Source organism: Canis aureus, chromosome 10 (assembly GCF_053574225.1).
Source record: "Canis aureus isolate CA01 chromosome 10, VMU_Caureus_v.1.0, whole genome shotgun sequence".
Taxonomy (NCBI): Eukaryota; Metazoa; Chordata; class Mammalia; order Carnivora; family Canidae; genus Canis; species Canis aureus.
The window spans coordinates 25,507,731-25,525,976 of record NC_135620.1 but is presented as its reverse complement, the minus strand read 5'-3'; the positions used below and the strand labels follow the sequence as shown (position 1 = coordinate 25,525,976).

General features: G+C 37.6%; 1 protein-coding gene across 3 annotated transcripts in view; it reads right to left on the bottom strand.

Annotated features, from left to right (window-relative positions):
* SMAD5 (SMAD family member 5) overlaps positions 1–18,246 on the bottom strand; it is a 57,122-nt gene that overhangs the window by 30,388 nt on the left and 8,488 nt on the right. For all 3 annotated transcript variants that reach the window (XM_077911768.1, XM_077911770.1, XM_077911769.1), the window contains one exon: positions 1,797–2,368. In XM_077911768.1, the coding sequence (XP_077767894.1) occupies positions 1,797–2,199 (403 nt within the window). In that variant the 5' untranslated portion in view covers positions 2,200–2,368. The remainder of the gene's footprint in view (positions 1–1,796; positions 2,369–18,246) is intronic.

Below are 18,246 nucleotides of genomic sequence, written 5' to 3'. Positions count from 1 at the left end.
ACAGAATGAGACAGAGTAAGTTTCTGCTTATACCAATTAATAAATAAAATAAATATCTAATACATCATATCTAGCATCAAGTAGATGGGGGTATTTGAGCAAGGACTAAACGGAGTGAGAAAATATGCCATGACAAGATCAGGCAGGAGAGTAAGCAGAATTGAGAGAAAAAAAAAATCTAGATGCAGTAGTAGGGCAAGTCTATGGAAAAGAGGAAGTTTGACGAGAGGTTATATAGGGTCTTGTGGAAATCTAAGTGTGACAAATGTTTTGAGCAGGCACAGATGTGATTTGCTATCTTCTTTTTTTTTTTTTTAAAGGCTTATTTATTTTAGACAGAGAGAATCTCAAGCAGACTCCCTGCTGAGCATGGAGCCCGATATGGGGGCTCAATTTCACAACCCCAAGACCATGACCTGAGCCGAAACCAAGCATCGGATGTTTAACCAACTAAGCCACCCAGGCACACCCATGATTTGATATTCTCTAAAGACCACTCTGGCTGCCGTGCAGAAAACAGAATGGGTTGGCGGGAAAGAGAAGAGGCAGAGAGACCAATCAGGGCACTATTTAAGATGAAAGATGATGACGGTCTATACTAGAATAGTTGTGTTAGAGATGGTAAAAGGGGACATCAAGATACATTTTGAAGGTAGAGCAAGCAGCATTTGCTCATAGCTCAAATCAGGACTTCAAAGAGAAATAATAGATGACTTCTAGGTAGCAATTACATGAATGCTGGTGCCATTTACTTCAACAGGGAAAACTACAGGAAAAAAGGACTGGGGGAGGAATCAAAAGTCCTACTTAGACATATTAAATCTGACATGTTTATGAGACATTCAAGTAGAGATGTCATGTGGGCAACTGAATCTGGGAATAAAGAAGTCTAAAACTCAAAGGGGAAGTTCACTCTGGAGTTCAAAATGTGAGCACAAGCTTACAGTTTTAGGACATGTGACAGTATGAGCACCCATAGAGGAAAACTATGGATGTAGAAAAGGTCTAGGGACGGAGTCATGTGAAAACAGGAAAATAAGCCAATAGAGGCTAAACAAAAACAGCCAGTGAAGAAGGAGAACCAGAAGAGTGTTGTGTTTCAGAAGCCAATAAAGAAAAAGTTGTGAGTAGGAGGGAAGGAGAGTGAGTGTCTCAAATGACACTGAGAAGGCAAGTAAGATGAGGGCTGAGAATGACCCCTCCTCTAGAAGGAGGCAGTCATCAGTGACCTTGACAAGTCAAATGCTAGGAGAGAGAGACCAAGTGGAAGGTGTCCAGAAAGAACAGGAGGAAAGTAACGTGAAGATAAAAAACAATGGAGTCGAAACTAGAACTCTTTTTTAACTTCTGTTTTAGGATGGGCAGTAGCATGACATGCTCATGTGCTGACAGAAATAATCGAATAGAGAGGGAAAATGTAATACTGGGGAGAGGGGTGACACCTGTATGAACAGACTTCCTGAGTAGACAAAAAGGAGTGGGATGTAATACACACATGGAGCTTAGGTTTCAAACAAAAGAGAGACACGTCATCCACAGGAAGGCAGAGCACATGTATGATGGACTCTGACTCATGTACACATGACTGACTGTTTACATCAAACATGAATTAGAACTAACTACTTGGGAGCTATTGTATTTATATATAAAGAGCTAAACTCAAAATCCACTACTTCTTCCAAGATTAAAATCTTGAAGGAAACACAAGGCTAATACAGCCTTTTAATTACTAAGTCCACTGAAATGTAAATCAGAAGGAGACAAGTTTTTGTAATTCTTCTCAAGGTAAAACCTACCTGGACTCTCCACTCTCTTATAGTGGTATGGGTTGATACAAACTTCTTTCTGCTTAGATCCAAAAGGAAATTCACAAATATCCAATGGCTTGAGCTCATGATGACTCTGCAAATCAGGCCAGCGCCAAACACGGCAATATATAACATGGGGTAAGCCTTTTCTGTGGGAAACCTGCAGGCGTCCATCTAAAGATCTGGGAATAGTGACACATTTGCTCGGCTGTCCTGGACTGCTCAAGGCTTTCTCCAGTTCTTCCATGGCACCCTTTTTCTTTTTGAGCTTTTTCACCAAAGCATCAACTGCCTTTTCCGCCCATTTCTCCTCTTCATCACCTTGTTTCCAGCCCAACAATCGCTTTACTGCTGGACTAGTAAAGGAAAACAAGCTGGCCATTGACGTCATTTGATATAACTCTTCAGAGACCTTCCTGCAACTCAAAGTCAGTGGCCACTCAAAGAACAGCTCACGGATGAAAAGTCACATACAGGTTCTAAGCAGAAGTTCCAATTAAAAAGGGAGGAGTGACATTTATCTTCATAAGTGCCATAAGATTCTTTCATTGGTTCAAGTCCTGAAAGAGAAAGAGGGAAAAGGGTAAGATCCCTTACGTCAAGGATTGTAATTAACATAGAGCTAAGTCAATCTAAATGAAAAGTATGTTATTTTTAAATAAGAGCAGAAAAACATTACAAAATAAAACAAAAAAAACCTAAGTCTAGAAAGAGAAATTTTCCCTAAAGTCCTGTGACCACTCACTTCCTTTCTTCATAATAGGAACAAGTATCTCACAGGCAATGCCAAACAATAACCAAAAGCAAAAACAGATTGCTCTACTTCCTATATACTATCCAAACAAATAAACCTCTAGACTTTTACTTCCTTTCCTTAGACCATAAAGCCCCCAAACGCCTTTCTAAGGTTTGATTCTGAAGTACTTCTCTTCACTAAAACCCATGTCACATGCCATGTCAATTTTAAACACAGTGTGTTCTAATGTCAACAAAAGTCTTCAAAAATCTAACTCTTCCCTAAGGTCACTATCCTCTATAAAGTGTTTCACAGACTTGTATTGTTTGGGCAAGAGCCATAGTACTATTGAAATCCCATTATTAGATGCAAATTTTATCAAATTTTATATTATTTTTTTCATAAGAGGTAACAAATCCTCAAATAAATTGTAACACACGTAATTGCCAGAAAAACGGGAACTATCTATGTTTAAAACTAAGAATGCCGAATAGATTTAAAGAGAATAAATTCAAAGTTTAACCCAGAAAAGGAGTTTATAATTTATAAACTTTATAATTCTTATTGCCTATGCATGTTAAGTTAAGGAATCTTCTCTAGGCAGACCACCCCTCTGCACCCTTGCGAAACTCTTGGAGATGATAAGAGGGAATGATAGGCAGTGGCACTGCACTGATAGGAGTGGGTACAATTCCCTGTGGTCCACTACACAGCCAACGATAGACAATAAGCAGCTAGTGAAATATTTAGCAGGAGTAATGTTTGGGAAAAGGATGCCAGTAACAAAAGAGGTTTCCTTTCTTGTGCCTATTGCAAATAATGCTGCAGCTCTGCCTTTGACAAGTTCTAGCAAACTGTAGCATCAAAGACCATCTTCTCAGAAAAAGAATGCATGTGTTCAATTAAAACCCAGGTAAACATAAAATAAAACTGAGTTGAATTCAAGAAATAATAACTGATTGCAAAAAAATAAATAACTGATTGCTTGTTATGTGCCATACATTGTGAACTGCCATGACAGTGCTTAAAAAAAAGTCACACCAAGTTATGTTTCATCTTAAGAGCCAATTGATTCACTCATTCAATATATACTTAACTGAGCTGTAGTAAGCGCCAAGCATTGTTCTAGATGCTGATCAACCAGCTGTCTATCCAGATTGCTATGAACCATGGCTAGAACCTAGAACCATGGGGGCAAAGGTGCACAGAAGTAAAGGAATATTCCTCCTGTGTGGACAGACTTCCTCAATCCTACATGGGATAATTTCTGCCAGGTAGGCAAAATTAGCTACATTAAACCAAAGAAATTCAAGACAAGACTGAAAGCTTGTCAGTAACAGGTCACAAACTATAAAATGTTATGTTATAAACAAACTTTAAGAAGGGCTGAACTCAGCTGTAGCTACATCAAGGGTATAGGATAAAAGCCATCTGGGCCAGCCAGTAAAGGTAACAAAGTAAACCAAAATATCCTCCACTGTCTAAGAGGAGAAATTTCTTTTTTTTTTTTTTTTTTTTTTTAAAGATTTTATTTATTTATTTATTCATGATAATCACAGAAAGAGAGAGAGAGAGAGAGAGAGAGAGGCAGCGACACAGGCAGAGGGAGAAGCAGGCTCCATGCAGGGAGCCCGATGTGGGATTCGATCCCGGGTCTCCAGGATCGCGCCCTGGGCCAAAGGCAGGCGCCAAACCGCTGCGCCACCCAGGGATCCCTAAGAGGAGAAATTTCAAAGGCATAGGGACACAAACAAACAATAAAATGTGTGGATAGACATGAACACAGCCATTTCCTAAAATAGAAAGTAGACAGGTCTGGCTAATCCTTACTTAGTAACACTGGAACTGAATGGAGGCCAGAGGGGGGTAGTGCAGATATGTGGGAGAGACAATATATGAATAACAGGGAGATTAAGTTGAGGAAGGAGACATCATGAGGAGAGAAGCTTGAAGACCAAACACTAGACTGTAGTTAACTACTAGACAGTGTTTAATAAATGTTAATTACTAGTCTCACTACCATCATGATCAAGTACTAACCATATTATGTATTAATCAAAAAAAGGGAAAAATTATTTGTGCAAGTAAACAAACAAGGACTAGAAGGGATACCCTAAATTAACCATTGCAGTTACCTTTGGGAAGAGGCATGGAATAGGGAAATGGCAGGAGAAAGGGGTCCTTCTGCTTTCTTTTATATATTTCTGTATTGTTTTAACCTTTTCACAAAGGGAATCTACTAATGCATTACTTGCATAATACAAAATAAAAATAGTAAATCTAAAATTGTGGTAAGTAAAACAGACTTACAAGTGCTGGTATGATACAGAGGCAAAACTAACGCATGCTATGTTAGAGGTCAGGATGGTGATTTCCCTTTGAAAGGAAGGATATTAACTAGAAGGAACCCTGAGTTTCTGCCATTCTGGCAAAGTTCTGCTTCTCCTATGGGTGATTATATGGGTGAGCCCAGTTTGTGAAAATTCAGCTGGTGGGAAACCTAAGATGTATACACACTTCTGTACGATTTTTAAAAATTTTCTGGACGTATAAAGAAATATAGAGTACTCAGTTTCCTTTCCCATTTTTCTCCCCATTATCAATCAATTCCCCTTCTCACAGGTAATCTTTTGCAATTGTCTTTCATGTCCTTACAGAGAAATTTAACACAAATATATACGTAAAGCTTTTTTTTTTTTTTTTTTACATAAACAGTGGTATTCTGCCTTCGGCCCAGGGCGTGATCCTGGAGTCCCAGGATCCAGTCCCACATCGGGCTCCCTGCATGGAGCCTGCTTCTCCCTCTGCCTGTGTCTCTGCCTCTCTCTGTGTCTCTCATGAATAAATAAATAAAATTTTTAAAAATAAAGAAACAAACAGTGGTATTCTAAAAGAAAAAGGTATTCTAAAAAGAAAAAGGTATTCTAAAAAGAAAAAGGTACAAATATATAAACAGTGTATCTTCAAGATCTTCCCATTCCAATACAGAAAGTGCTTCCACGGATTCTTTTCTACTGTACAGAATTCTAGTATAAAAGTAATTTTAAAAGTATGTCAAACTATGTCATTCCTCTGCTCAAAAGTTATTCAGTGGCTTCCCAATATACTCAGTATCCAAATTCCTTAACGTCACTTTATAGGTCTATATGATCTGGTCTTTGGTCTCTCCTCCAAAGTCATTTTTGACCATTCTCCTACCTAACTTTGCACTTAACCAGTCTTGACTTCCTTCCATTTCTCAAGTGCTCCCAGGTCATTTCTACCCCAAGGCCTCTGCACTTGATGTTTCCTCCCCTGATTCTCTCTGATCTTATTTAACATGCTTACTCTTTCAATTAATTCAGCTGCTCAAATGTCACTCCTTGAAAAAGGACTTCCCTGGCCATTTTATCTAAAATAGCATACATCACTATCACACTCCCATCATCATTCTCTACTGCCTGATCCTATTTACTTTTCTTTCATGGTATTTATCCTAACCTGATCAACCCATCAATGTTATTTACTTATTATATGTCTTCCTCAGTGAAACATTAGTAGGCAGGTAGCTTCATGTTCCTTATCCCTCATCAAATTCCCCTGGACTGAAAACAGTGCCTATTTATTAAGTGAGCAAGCAAGTAGTGAGCTAAAGAAAAACAAGTTGGAAGAATATACATTCCTTTTTATCAGAGCAACTGTATAAAAGTTAAAACAAAATCTTGTACTTACGGGTACACACAGATTTGGTAAGAGAATAAAAGCATAAATAAAAATGATACACCAATCTCAGGACAATGAATACTAGTTGCCACTGCTAAAAGGAAAGAAGTATGAAGAATGGAAAAGCTTCAGCTGTGCTTCTTTTAAAATCAGATTTTAAAAAAATTTAGCAAGTCATTAGATATTATATTCTCTACTGTTAAAATATTTCATAACCCAAAATATTCACAATTTTTAATTTTTAAAAAGTATATGATGAAAACAGAATATGATCAGATTCTGTCCTTTATAAGACCATGAACCAGGTATCACTGTTTCTAAGTCTACCAACTCTTCCATAAAAAAGGGATGATGGTTCCTAAGTGACTGAAATGTTGAAGTAATAAAATATTTTGGGACACCTGGGTGGCTCAATCGGTTAAGCAATCAACTCTTGGTTTTGGCTCAGGTCATGATCTTAGAATCATGGGACAGATCTCTGTGTTGGGGTCTGTGCTGAGCATGCAGCCTGCTTATTCTCTCTCCCTCTCCCTCTGCACCTCTCCCACTGCTTGCTTGCATGCGTGTGCACTCTCTCTAAAATAAATAAAACCTTTAAAAACAATAAAATATGCATGCACATGTGTACACACACATAATATATGCTTTATACACTAAAAAGTGTTTTTTAAAGATTTTTATTTATTTATTAATGAGAAACAGAGAGAGAGAGGCAGAGACACAGGCAGAGGGAGAAGCAGGCTCCATGCAGGGAGCCCGACATGGGACTCAATCCTGGGTCTCCAGGATCACGCCCTGGACTGAAGGCGGTGCTAAACCGCTGAGCCACCCGGGCTGCCCTAAAAAGTGCTATCTGAACATTAATTATATCATTAGTATTGAAGGGAAGAAGAAAAAAAAGAAAAATTTTTTAAAAAATGAAGGGAAGAAGAATCAAGACTCAAAATATGGCTGGATTTAGCACCTAGGTGGGTCAGTTAAACGTCCAATTCTGGACTTTGGCTCACATCCTGATCTCAGGGTTGTGGCATCAAGCCCTACACTGGGCTCTAGGCTGGCCTTGGAACCTACTTAAGATTCTCTCTCTCCTGGGGCAGCCCAGGTGGCTCAGCAGTTTAGCGCCACCCTCAGCCCAGGGCATGATCCTGGAGACCCGGGATAGAGTCCCACGTCAGGCTCCCTGCATGGAGCCTGCTTCTCCCTCTGCCTGGGTCTCTGCCTCTCTGTGCGTGTCTCTCATGAATAAATAAATAAAAAATCTTTTAAAATAAACTTTGAAAAAAAAAAAAAAGATTCTCTCCCCTACTCCCTCTACTTCTCACCAATCGCTCTCTTAAAAACAAAAACAAAACAAAACAAAAAGGCTGGATCTAGTACCAACCTAACATACCCATCACTATACCACTTATACACACTTTCTGGTCCAACCCAAATTCCTATACTTCTGCCCATCTGGGTCTTCCTAGAGAAATCTCAGTCATCCTCAAGGAAAAGCTCAAGACCAATTCATTTGGTGAATAATTCCTTCATCACCCAACTCTAAAGAGGCTACGGTCATTGAGTATCATAAAAATTATTAAGACAGTGATAAGAACAGATCTTAACTTCCCAAAAGGAGTACAAAATCCTTCCAGGAGGAAGCCTTCAGCACCTGGCACCACTCCATGCATTCTACCACATACTAAAGGAATGTTTAATGAACAGCCATTGATTTTTCTATCAACTGTACCTTGAAATTAAAAATAACTTCAAATTTTAACCCAGGTGACTAAGATAATGATAACTCTATTATCAGAATTAAGGTCACTCAGAAAGTTGTTTAGTCAGTAGGGAAGACGGTTAATTCTACTGGAAAAGGGTCATGAGTGGAGACACAGGTTTAGCAAGGAAAAAATGAGAAAGATTTAAGATTTCACACAAAGAGCTGAAACAGTAATAAAAAATAGGTTTTCAGCAGAAAGAGAAGGGTGGTATGTTAACAGCTGTGCATTAGGGAACACTGGTAGGGAAAAGGAAGAAGTTACCAATGAAGTATTGTTAAAAGGAGGAGTTTAGGATTAGATGCAATGGTACTGCAGAATTTCAAACACAAGATAAAGTTTAAAAATAATGTGAACAAAGAAAAGGCCAATGACTGGTTAATGAGGATGTCATTAGTCCAACTCCAAGAGACTGGTTTCAGAAAAAAGATTAGGTGTCAGATTCCAAAAACCTAAGAGTCAATTATTAAATATTAGTTAAATCTAGTACTGGGAAAGGAGTAGGGACAAACCACGTACTCAACTCTTTAAATATTGAATGATTAGAAATTTTAGAAACCTCTCATGATACTCTCTCCAAAAGTATTTTACAACTTTGCAAACTAAGTAAGTTGTATGTGCAAGTAATCTGAGGACTCGTTATCTAAGTCTTATCTAACAAAGTTAAAAAAAGGGAGCAAAATTCATTCCAAAAATTTACTGATGAACAAGCATTGATAGAGCACTTCACATAAGAAAATATCACAAAGGCCATTAGATGGTAAAATGGCCTCAACATTAGTTATCAGAAAAAAAAATTTTAAGAAACCAGTGAAATATCACACTATATTACACATAAATCCCTATGACCCAGCAATTTCATCCCTAGGTATATATCCAACAAAAACAAATGCTATTGCCGCCAAAAGTCAAGTACATGTTCAAAGCAACTTTATTTTCACTAGCCCCAAATATCTACCAACGGTGGAGTGGGCCAATAAATCATAGCAACAAATTCAAATTCTTCACAGCAATGGCAAAGAACATATGAAAAACATGGATGAATCACATAGACATGATATCACATAGATATAATGAAGAAGTCAGATATAAAAGATCACACATTATATCATTTCTTCTCAAAAACAGGCAAAACTAACCTATGTCATCAGAGACAAGAAGGTTACTAAGTGAGGGTAAGAGAGAGAGTTCTGGGGATAAAGAAATATTCTACAACTTGATTTGGATGATGATGACACAGATGCAAACATGTAAAATTTCACTGAGCTATGCACATAAGATTTACCAAAAAAAGTATTTAAAAAATTTGTTAGTGAACTAATCACTTAGAAAACTGGTTCCCATTCACTACCATCTCCCTCACCATAATGGCTAATAAACCACCAGTGAAAGTGCAAAGTTTGCAAAATATGAGATTTCAAAAAGTTTGTTAAAATAATGCCCAACAATGTAGGGCATGGGATTTAATTTTACCCTACCAGTCCCACAACCAAGTAAATTAATGTTAACTGTTTCAGGAAGGCTGACAAGGGCCAGGAAACTCCTGAGCCAGAGACAAAGGACTTTTATCACTCACGGCACAGCAAGCAGCATAAGCATCAGATGTGCTGTTGCCTTTGCCTCCAAGAGACCCATGGGAGTGATGTAATATGGCCAAGAAGGACAGTACTCCTGCGGTGAGTTTGCACTGATGAGGAACAATTAGCCTGGGAAACTGACGATTTTACAGTTACATCAAGCAAGCCTCTCTTTGTGGAAAGAGAACAGCTTCACTATCAAAGGATTAAAAGTTGTCCTTAGTAAAATCAATGTGTATTTTGTTAATGGATATTTTTGTAAAAAAAAATGTAAATGCTCTTTATGTAGCATAAGTGACAAATATAAAGAATGCCCTATCACACTAATAAGTTATTGTGAGAAAAATTACACCTAATAGGATGCCTGGGTGGCTCAGGCGGTTGGGCATCTGGCTCTTGATTTTGGCTCAGGTCATAATCTTGAGGTCCTGAGATAGAGCCCCGCATCGGTCTGCACTGTGCATGGAGCCTGCCTGCTTTAGTATTCTCCTTCCGTCTTGCCACCCCCCTCCCCACCATGCTCTCTCTTAAAAAAAAAAAAAAAAAAAAAAAAAAAAAATTTTAAAGATTTTATTTATCCATCCATGAGAGACACACAGAGAGAGGCAGAGACACAGGCAGAGGGAGAAGCAGACTCCCTGCAAGGAGCAGTGTGAAACTCAATCCCAGGACCCCGGGATCACCCCACCTAAGCTGAAGGCAGACAGATGCTCAACCACTGAGCCACCCAGGAGTCCCCACCAAAAAATTTTTTTTAAATAATCCTATCCATCAAACTTGATTCATGCTTTATTCACTGTAAGAATACATGTTTACAGTTATAACCTAATATTTTTCTAAAATTTTAATCTTTGAAAATAAAGTCTCAATCAGACCTTTTATTCATAGTTCAGTTTAAGATACTGATCAAATTTTAAATAGTTTCATTTTAAATGCGCTTTTTAGAACCAATTATCATTATTTCAGGAAAACCTACACATAACATGAGCTTTTCCTGATGACTTAGTTATCCTTATGAACCTCTCTGCTGCTGTACTGTGCTGGAAATTCTCTGTAAAAAGCACAGGACATGGGCTGCGTTGCTACTGACTAAACAGACAAAAGCACATGAATGATCTTAAAAAGTTACTTATAGAGATAGAATTTTGGACATTTGGCTTTCTTAAAAGACTGTAGCTATTTCAAGGATTCAACAGCTTCCTTTCAAAATCAGCTCCTTTGATGATGATGATGATGATAATGACAGTAATAGTAATAAACTACTACCATTTATTGAACACTATGTCAAGCACCGTTAAGGACTTACACTGAGAGACCAAAAATCATTAAAATCTCAAAAGAGTCGTATCAGGTAAATTCCATTATTCTCATTTTACAGATGAGAGAACAGGCAAGGGGAAATTAAACAGGACTTATTTCTATAGATAAGAAATAGAGGCAAGAATGGAATCCTAGCAGTCCAGCTCCAGAACCCACACTCCTAAACATTGTACACAGTACCTCCTAGAAAGAAAGCTTCTCACCAAGGAATATCTTTCTCTTAAAGATCTTTTCTATTGTTCTCCATATTTTTTGTTTCAACAAAACATTCAAATCATTGTTATCAAAAGATTATACAGTTTCAGAGACTAAGAATAATCCTGTCAATATGCTGATTTTCAAACTGATTTTTTATACTACTCAACCTATCTTATCAACTTCTTCATCTACTTTAACCCTCTCTTCTCTCAACTGAGCTAAGTCAATAGGTATGAAAGATTGTTTACTACTATCGTAAAAAAAATTTACATTTATTATGGTAGTCTTACTCCAAAGCCTTTCAACGTTCATTAGGACATTTTTGCCACACTAAACACTAGAACACAGTATGTGTGTGTATATGTGTATATGCCACACTAAACACAGTATGTGTGTATATATCTGTATACACATATATGTATACACCACACACAATTACACACACTCAACTCTATTTCACTCATCCACTTCCTAATATGTAATATTTAGATTTCTAAATAAAATTGTTATATTGGGATTAAAACTGTTTTATTATACCCATATGATCAATTTTCTCCTGTAAACTTTCCTGGAGAATATATCAGATTCAAAATAACACCTTGATCCACACTGAAGTAAGGGTATCATAGTGCATGGGACACAGCAATAGATTCATTTCACTATATTCACTTAAGTCCTTGGTCATGAAAGATTTTTCTCAATAAGTCCACAAAAAGATAGATTAAAATACTATACTTTTTCTAGTTTGCGTGTATTAGCATGTTACGTGAACTCTAAGAAAACATGCAATACCTCTAGAAAATCAGTGTATGATTAGGTTTTTTAAGGGACCAAAAGGTTTCATTTTGAATCTCTTATTGAAAAGTTGGTTCAATTTTCATACCCCTTTTGCCTTTTACTATATAAAACAAATTTAGAAACACTAAGACACCCATTCTCAGTTCAGTCAGCCGACTGTGTAACCATTCATAATTCTTTCCCATAGTATCTCTAAACTTATCCCAGTAATAAAAAAAAGTCCCTAAAGGCTATATTTAGTAACTTTAGTCTTGAGAGGTTATATATTGCTGGGCAGTTTAATCTGGTCCTCTGTGCTCCCTTTCTACAATGCTTTCAGAAACTACTGAGGTACAAATATAAGCAGTGCTAAACTTAAATCTCAGACTTACTTATACAACACACATTTACTGAATGCATCTAAAAAAAAGGGCAAACCACTAAGCCAGAAGCTAAAAGATCAATCAGTTCCAGGCCCAAACTAAAAGAATTACAAATTGGTAATTAAAATATGCCCGTATCAGGGCACCTAGGTGGCTCAGTGGTTGAGTGTGTCTGCCTTTGGCTCAGGGGGGATCCCGGGGTTCTGGGATCGCGTCCCCGCATCCGGCTCCCTGTAGGGAGCCTGCTTCACCCTCTGCCTATGTCTCTGCCTCTCTGTATCTCATGAATAAATAAATAAAATCTTAAAAATAAATAAATAAAATATGCCCATACCTAGCTACAATACACAATGGAGAATGGCAGATGCCCTAAGGGTGTATAGAGCACTAAAAGAAATTCAGGGGGGAAAAATTTTTTTAATAAAAAGAAATTCAGGGAATGGCCCTTTTTGGAATGGGGGAAGTGGAAAGACAAGAAGCATGAAGTAGCTTTATCATAGGCATAAAAGCGATTGTGGGTAAAAATCTACAAAATCTGATTTTTTTATCTACTATGATGAGTAAATACTAAATACAGTTTGCTAAAACATAGGTGGTAGAATTAAAGAAGTGGCTAGGAATATACAATAAAGTTAATCTGTAATATATGCGTTGGGGGATCCCTCGGTGGCTCAGTGGTTTAGCACCTGCCTCCAGCCCAGGGCATGATCCTGGAGGCCTGGGATCGAATCCCACATCAGGCTCCCTGCATGGAGCCTGCTTCTCCCTCTGCCTGTATCTCTGCCTCTGCGCCTCTCTCTCTCTCTTTCTCTCTCTCTCATGAATATATAAAATCGTTTTTAAAAAAATATATGCTTTGTAAAAACCAAATTTGAATTCTAATCAACTTGGGTTCAAATTCTGCATCTAACATTTACAACTAAACCTCTATTTTTTCTATTTTATTTCTATTTTATTTAAGAAATACCAGTTCTGAGAATTAAATGAGATAAAAACTCAGTGCCTGGCATGGTGCGTACTCAGTACTGTACTTACTATTGTTGTAATAATGATGAACACTTTGGTAACAGGCTGAGGATTTTAAAAATATAGCTGAGCTACTTTATTTCAACAAATATACAAAGCCATCTACTTAAAAGGTACCATTACTGTATTAACCTTAAGGGAAGAACAAGATGCAAGTTAAACTCTCACACAGTGCTTTCATAAGAAATTAAATTTTTCTTCACACTATCATCCTTCTGCCCTCAAGAATGTAAGTCCAAAGAGTACTCCAGTATTACTCCAGTACTGTCATACAAGCCACTGACACTCATCTGCGCAGGTTCTGAAACTGGTGTTTGCTTCATCTTCCCAAAGGGTGTTAAATGGAAGAAATGACAACATAAACAGAAAGGCAAAGATTATGCCCACACAATGACAACTACACCACAAGTACCACCTGGCCAAAGCCAACATGCAAATACCATCAAATGTTAAGACACATCCCAATTTCAGAGATGTATACTGGGTGAAAAAAAATGTAACTACACATTAGAAGAAATAAGGAAACAATGCAGCTTTTTCTTTTTGTCCTCCCAATGTCCCTTCTCATGTTTCCTATCACTTCCCACCAGTATCTGTTGCTCTCCTTTCTCTTTTGTTCTCATTCCTTTGACTCTTCTTTCTTCATTCCTCATAGCTCTTCCCAGATTCCTTACTGCTTACCTCTGTGCTCTCCTCTAAGTAGAAAGGAAAATGCATTTGACAGCCCAGATATGTGATACGGTACTCTACATGAAAACCTGGCTTCTGAGCAGATTCTATCCATGCCTCTGCCATCCTCATCCTAGGCTATTTAACCCAGTGAACCTACCCTAAAGTATACCACTGGGAAGAATACATATTTATTATTTTTTAAAGGTGATATATTTACTTCCTAAGAAAACAAGGACGCTTCAAGGAACTTAAATTTTGGCATTATTTTCTTTTGCAATAATTATCCCTACGAAGCAATTTCACTTATAACATTTAACATTTATTTAACCTTTTAGTATCTATTTACAAATATTAAAGCCTTATTTCAATAGCATAATCAGGGACAGAAGACAAATTCTGTTTTCTTTTTCTCTTACTTCAGCCATACTGAATCAACCTTTTACAATTCTAAGTGTCAAACTGAATCTTTTCCTTAAAAGCCAAGTCTTGCTACAGTAATGCACAGTGAGCTAACCAAGTTAATAAAACGAAAAAATAATAAAAGTTTTGTTTATTAATAATAAACAGTTATTTGTTTTATTAATAAATAATATTATTAAGTTTTGTTAATAAAACAAAAAACACAAACCAAATTGAAAGTGCCTAAGATACCTTTCAGGGAATTTCTATTTCTAGCTTTAAAACCAGAGAATCCCCCACCCAAATCTAAAATCCCATTAGGAAATATACCAGACAACCTGTGTAAGCTGAGCCAGTTAATTCTCATCAATATTACAGTTTGAGTGAATATAATTAAATCTAGTGATCAAACACTTTAAAACTAAGATCTTGGGATCCCTGGGTGACGCAGCGGTTTGGCGCCTACCTTTGGCCCAGGGCGCGATCCTGGAGACCCGGGATCGAATCCCACATCGGGCTCCCGGTGCATGGAGCCTGCTTCTCCCTCTGCCTGTGTCTCTGTCTCTGCCTCTCTCTCTCTCTCTCTGTGTGACTATCATAAATAAATTTAAAAAAAAATAAAAAAAAAAAACTAAGATCTTTTTAGAAGGATCATAAATAAAAATGATAGGAAGAGGGATTATCTCAATATAACTGGAAATGGAGGGCAGTGGTGAAAGGTAAAAAGATCATATACTTCTGAGTAAGACTGAAGAAAAAAATCACTGGGCTGCAAATGGCTAGTGAGAAAGTGGAAGGCTTAGCCAGTGTACAAAAAGCTCTGCCTAGCTCCAGGTCCCTCCCTCACCCCCAATCACACACACTGCACCAAAGTGAAGAAAAGCCTTAAGGATGAGATGTAGATAAATGCACATATTTGTACAAATTTTGGGAATAATTATCACAAGATCAAAATAGGAATATGACAATCTATAATTCTAATATAGTTGGTAATGAAGGACAAAAATAAGGAAAATCAAGTATCATTAAGCCAAATGAGGCAGGAAGACGACAACTGCCCAGTTTGTGAAGCAAAAGGGAAAGGCACCACCATAGAATGGATACTAAACAGGGAAGAATGAATATGAGGCTAGAGTCAGGCTGTTGGAAAGAACCCTATGCACAGGGCTGAGTTCTAAGCAGAAAGAAATGTTCGAAAAGTTAAAAATGACCAAGAGACTTAATTAAGGGGGCAGAGAAGGTAGAGAGAAAATATGGTAGAAATTCAACTATGATAGAAAGACACTCCAGCTCAGGGATACACAGACCAGGACAGCAATGGCAGTAGATAGAGACAGAAAAGGAAGATGTGACAGGCATTACAAATAAACAAGAGGACTTGGTGACCACCTATAAGAGAAACAATGGCAAGCAAGAAAGGTGATGGTTTAAAAACTATAAAGTAAAGAAACCCACTTACCTAAAAAGGGCAATTCTAGTTACAGCCAAGGCGAGGCAACAAAGTATTGGTGGAGGGCTGGCTCTAAGGGAGAAAGCACTGATGTACCTCCAAGCAGATGTGAAATTAGAGCTCAAGAGAGAAGGACTCTGTAGATTTGAAAGATCATATGAATAGAAGTGAGTTGTACCTATGAGAGTAGAGGTTTCATTTGTTCACAATTTATTGGGTCTAATAAGCCAGGAACTGAGGCTGAAAAAACACTATCCATAATCTCAAAGATCTTAAAGAGTAATGGAAAAAAGAGAAGATGCTGTGAAGAACTTCCTAAGCTGGTTAGCATACCACAAAACAAACAAAATGAAATTTTCTTCCAGATTTGTTTCCATAGGATAACCAACAAAGACAGGGCATTAAAATAAAGCAAAAAACGGGGGCACCTGGGTGGCTTAGCCAGTTAAGCATCTGACTCTTGATTCTGGCTCAGGGTGGTGAATTCAAACTCTGTGTTGGGCTCCACGCTGGGCTTCAGATTCTCTCTCCCTCTGCACCACACTGTGCCCTGCCCCCACCCCACTCACACGTGTGCCCTCACTCTCTCAAAATAAAAAAATAAAATAATTACATAAAAGAGTAAAATAGATGTACAGCAAGCACAGAAGGTCAGTATCTGAGCAGGTAGGAATATGTGTTACTTCTTATATCAAAACCTGGAGGTACTTAAGAATTTAACTATGAACAGATTATCTGCTATCACCTTGGCCTTTTACAGTCTACCTCTGGTTTATGAAGATCCGACTATATAACCCTTCCATTAAACTGTTTTGTCATTTCTCGGAGAAATGACTTCCGAGCTAGAAAGAAAACAAGGATAACGATAAGATTAAGAAATTCCTGTGTGTTAAGTTCCGTGAAATTCTTCCATAAAACTGCACACTGGGGTAATAATGCAGAGTACTTCGGAAACACAAAAAAAGCAGGGGTATCTCAGCTATAAATGAAAACATGGTAAATTTTAAAAACATCATGCATTACAAAAGAATCTAACATGTTACAAAACACACACACACAAATATTAACTCTAGTTCAGCTCTAGCATCCCTTCTTCAGCAGGGAAGCCTCCCTAGACCCTGCTGGGTAGGAGAAATTCCCCTATTATACATTCTCTTTTTTTTTTTTCCTTTTTTTTTTTTTAAATCTTTTTTTTTTTTTTTTTTTTTTTTATTTATTTATGATAGTCACAGAGAGAGAGAGAGAGAGGCAGAGACATAGGCAGAGGGAGAAGCAGGCTCCATGCACCGGGAGCCTGACGTGGGATTCGATCCTGGGTCTCCAGGATCGCGCCCTGGGCTAAAGGCAGGCGCCAAACCGCTGCGCCACCCAGGGATCCCCTATTATACATTCTCATGGCAAGCATCACATACCTCTACTTTGTAGCACTTAACATACCTGTATTTTTACATTTAATTGTCCACCCACAAAACTGTAAGCCTGCAAGAATAAAAATGAGAGGAACCATAGCTATTTTCACTCATCACTGTAAGCTCCATGATACATATACTTAAGAAATATTTGTTTTAATGAGTGAAATGTAATGTGCATAAAAAGCTACTAAAAGGACCTTAGCTAAAGGATTGGGGTATGTCTCACTTTCAGCTTCATATAATTCTGTACCTTTTAAAACAAACATATTTCATATACGGTCAGAGGAAAAAACAAATTTCAAACCAAAGTGCAGCTGCACTTCAGCCATATTAAAATCCATACTAAGGAGAGGATTTACATTTCAAGAGACATTCATATTTCAAAAGAACTCTTTCCACTGTATCTGGTATTACACAAATTTGGAGGCTTGAAATTTAAGAAAAATCAGTGAGAAACTAGGGGCAAATACCTTCTGCTCCCGATAAATATTATTAAGAATTAATCTTTCAAAAGCATTTATCTTCCTATACTGGAATGTCTTTTGTACCTCAGAGATTCTACAAATGCCATTCTCTGCCTGAATCACTTTCCTCAAGCCCCAACCGCTAATTTCCAAGCTCTCTTAGCATTTGGGCTTTGGCTTCAGCTATCATCCCAGAGACCCTCCCTGATCACCCCATAATCCTATATCAAGTAGGTTTCCCCCAATCTCTAATCCAATACCATGTTCATTTCCTTCACTCTCTGAACCAATGTGTAATTACTAATGGACTTGATTTTTTTCTCTCTCCCACTAGAATGTAATCTTTAAGAAAACTGTTAAATTTATTTAAGTAATTCATTCAAAAGTGTATTTTTTGAGGTATTATTGTGGGAATATACACATGAATATAAAGGGGACCAAAACCTTTGTCCTCATGTAGCATTATACTCCAGGGGAGGGAGACAGACAAAAGACAGTAATTAAGTGATCATTATAGTTTGTCAGGTGGAAAGTGCTACGGAGAAAAATTAAGCAGAGGAAG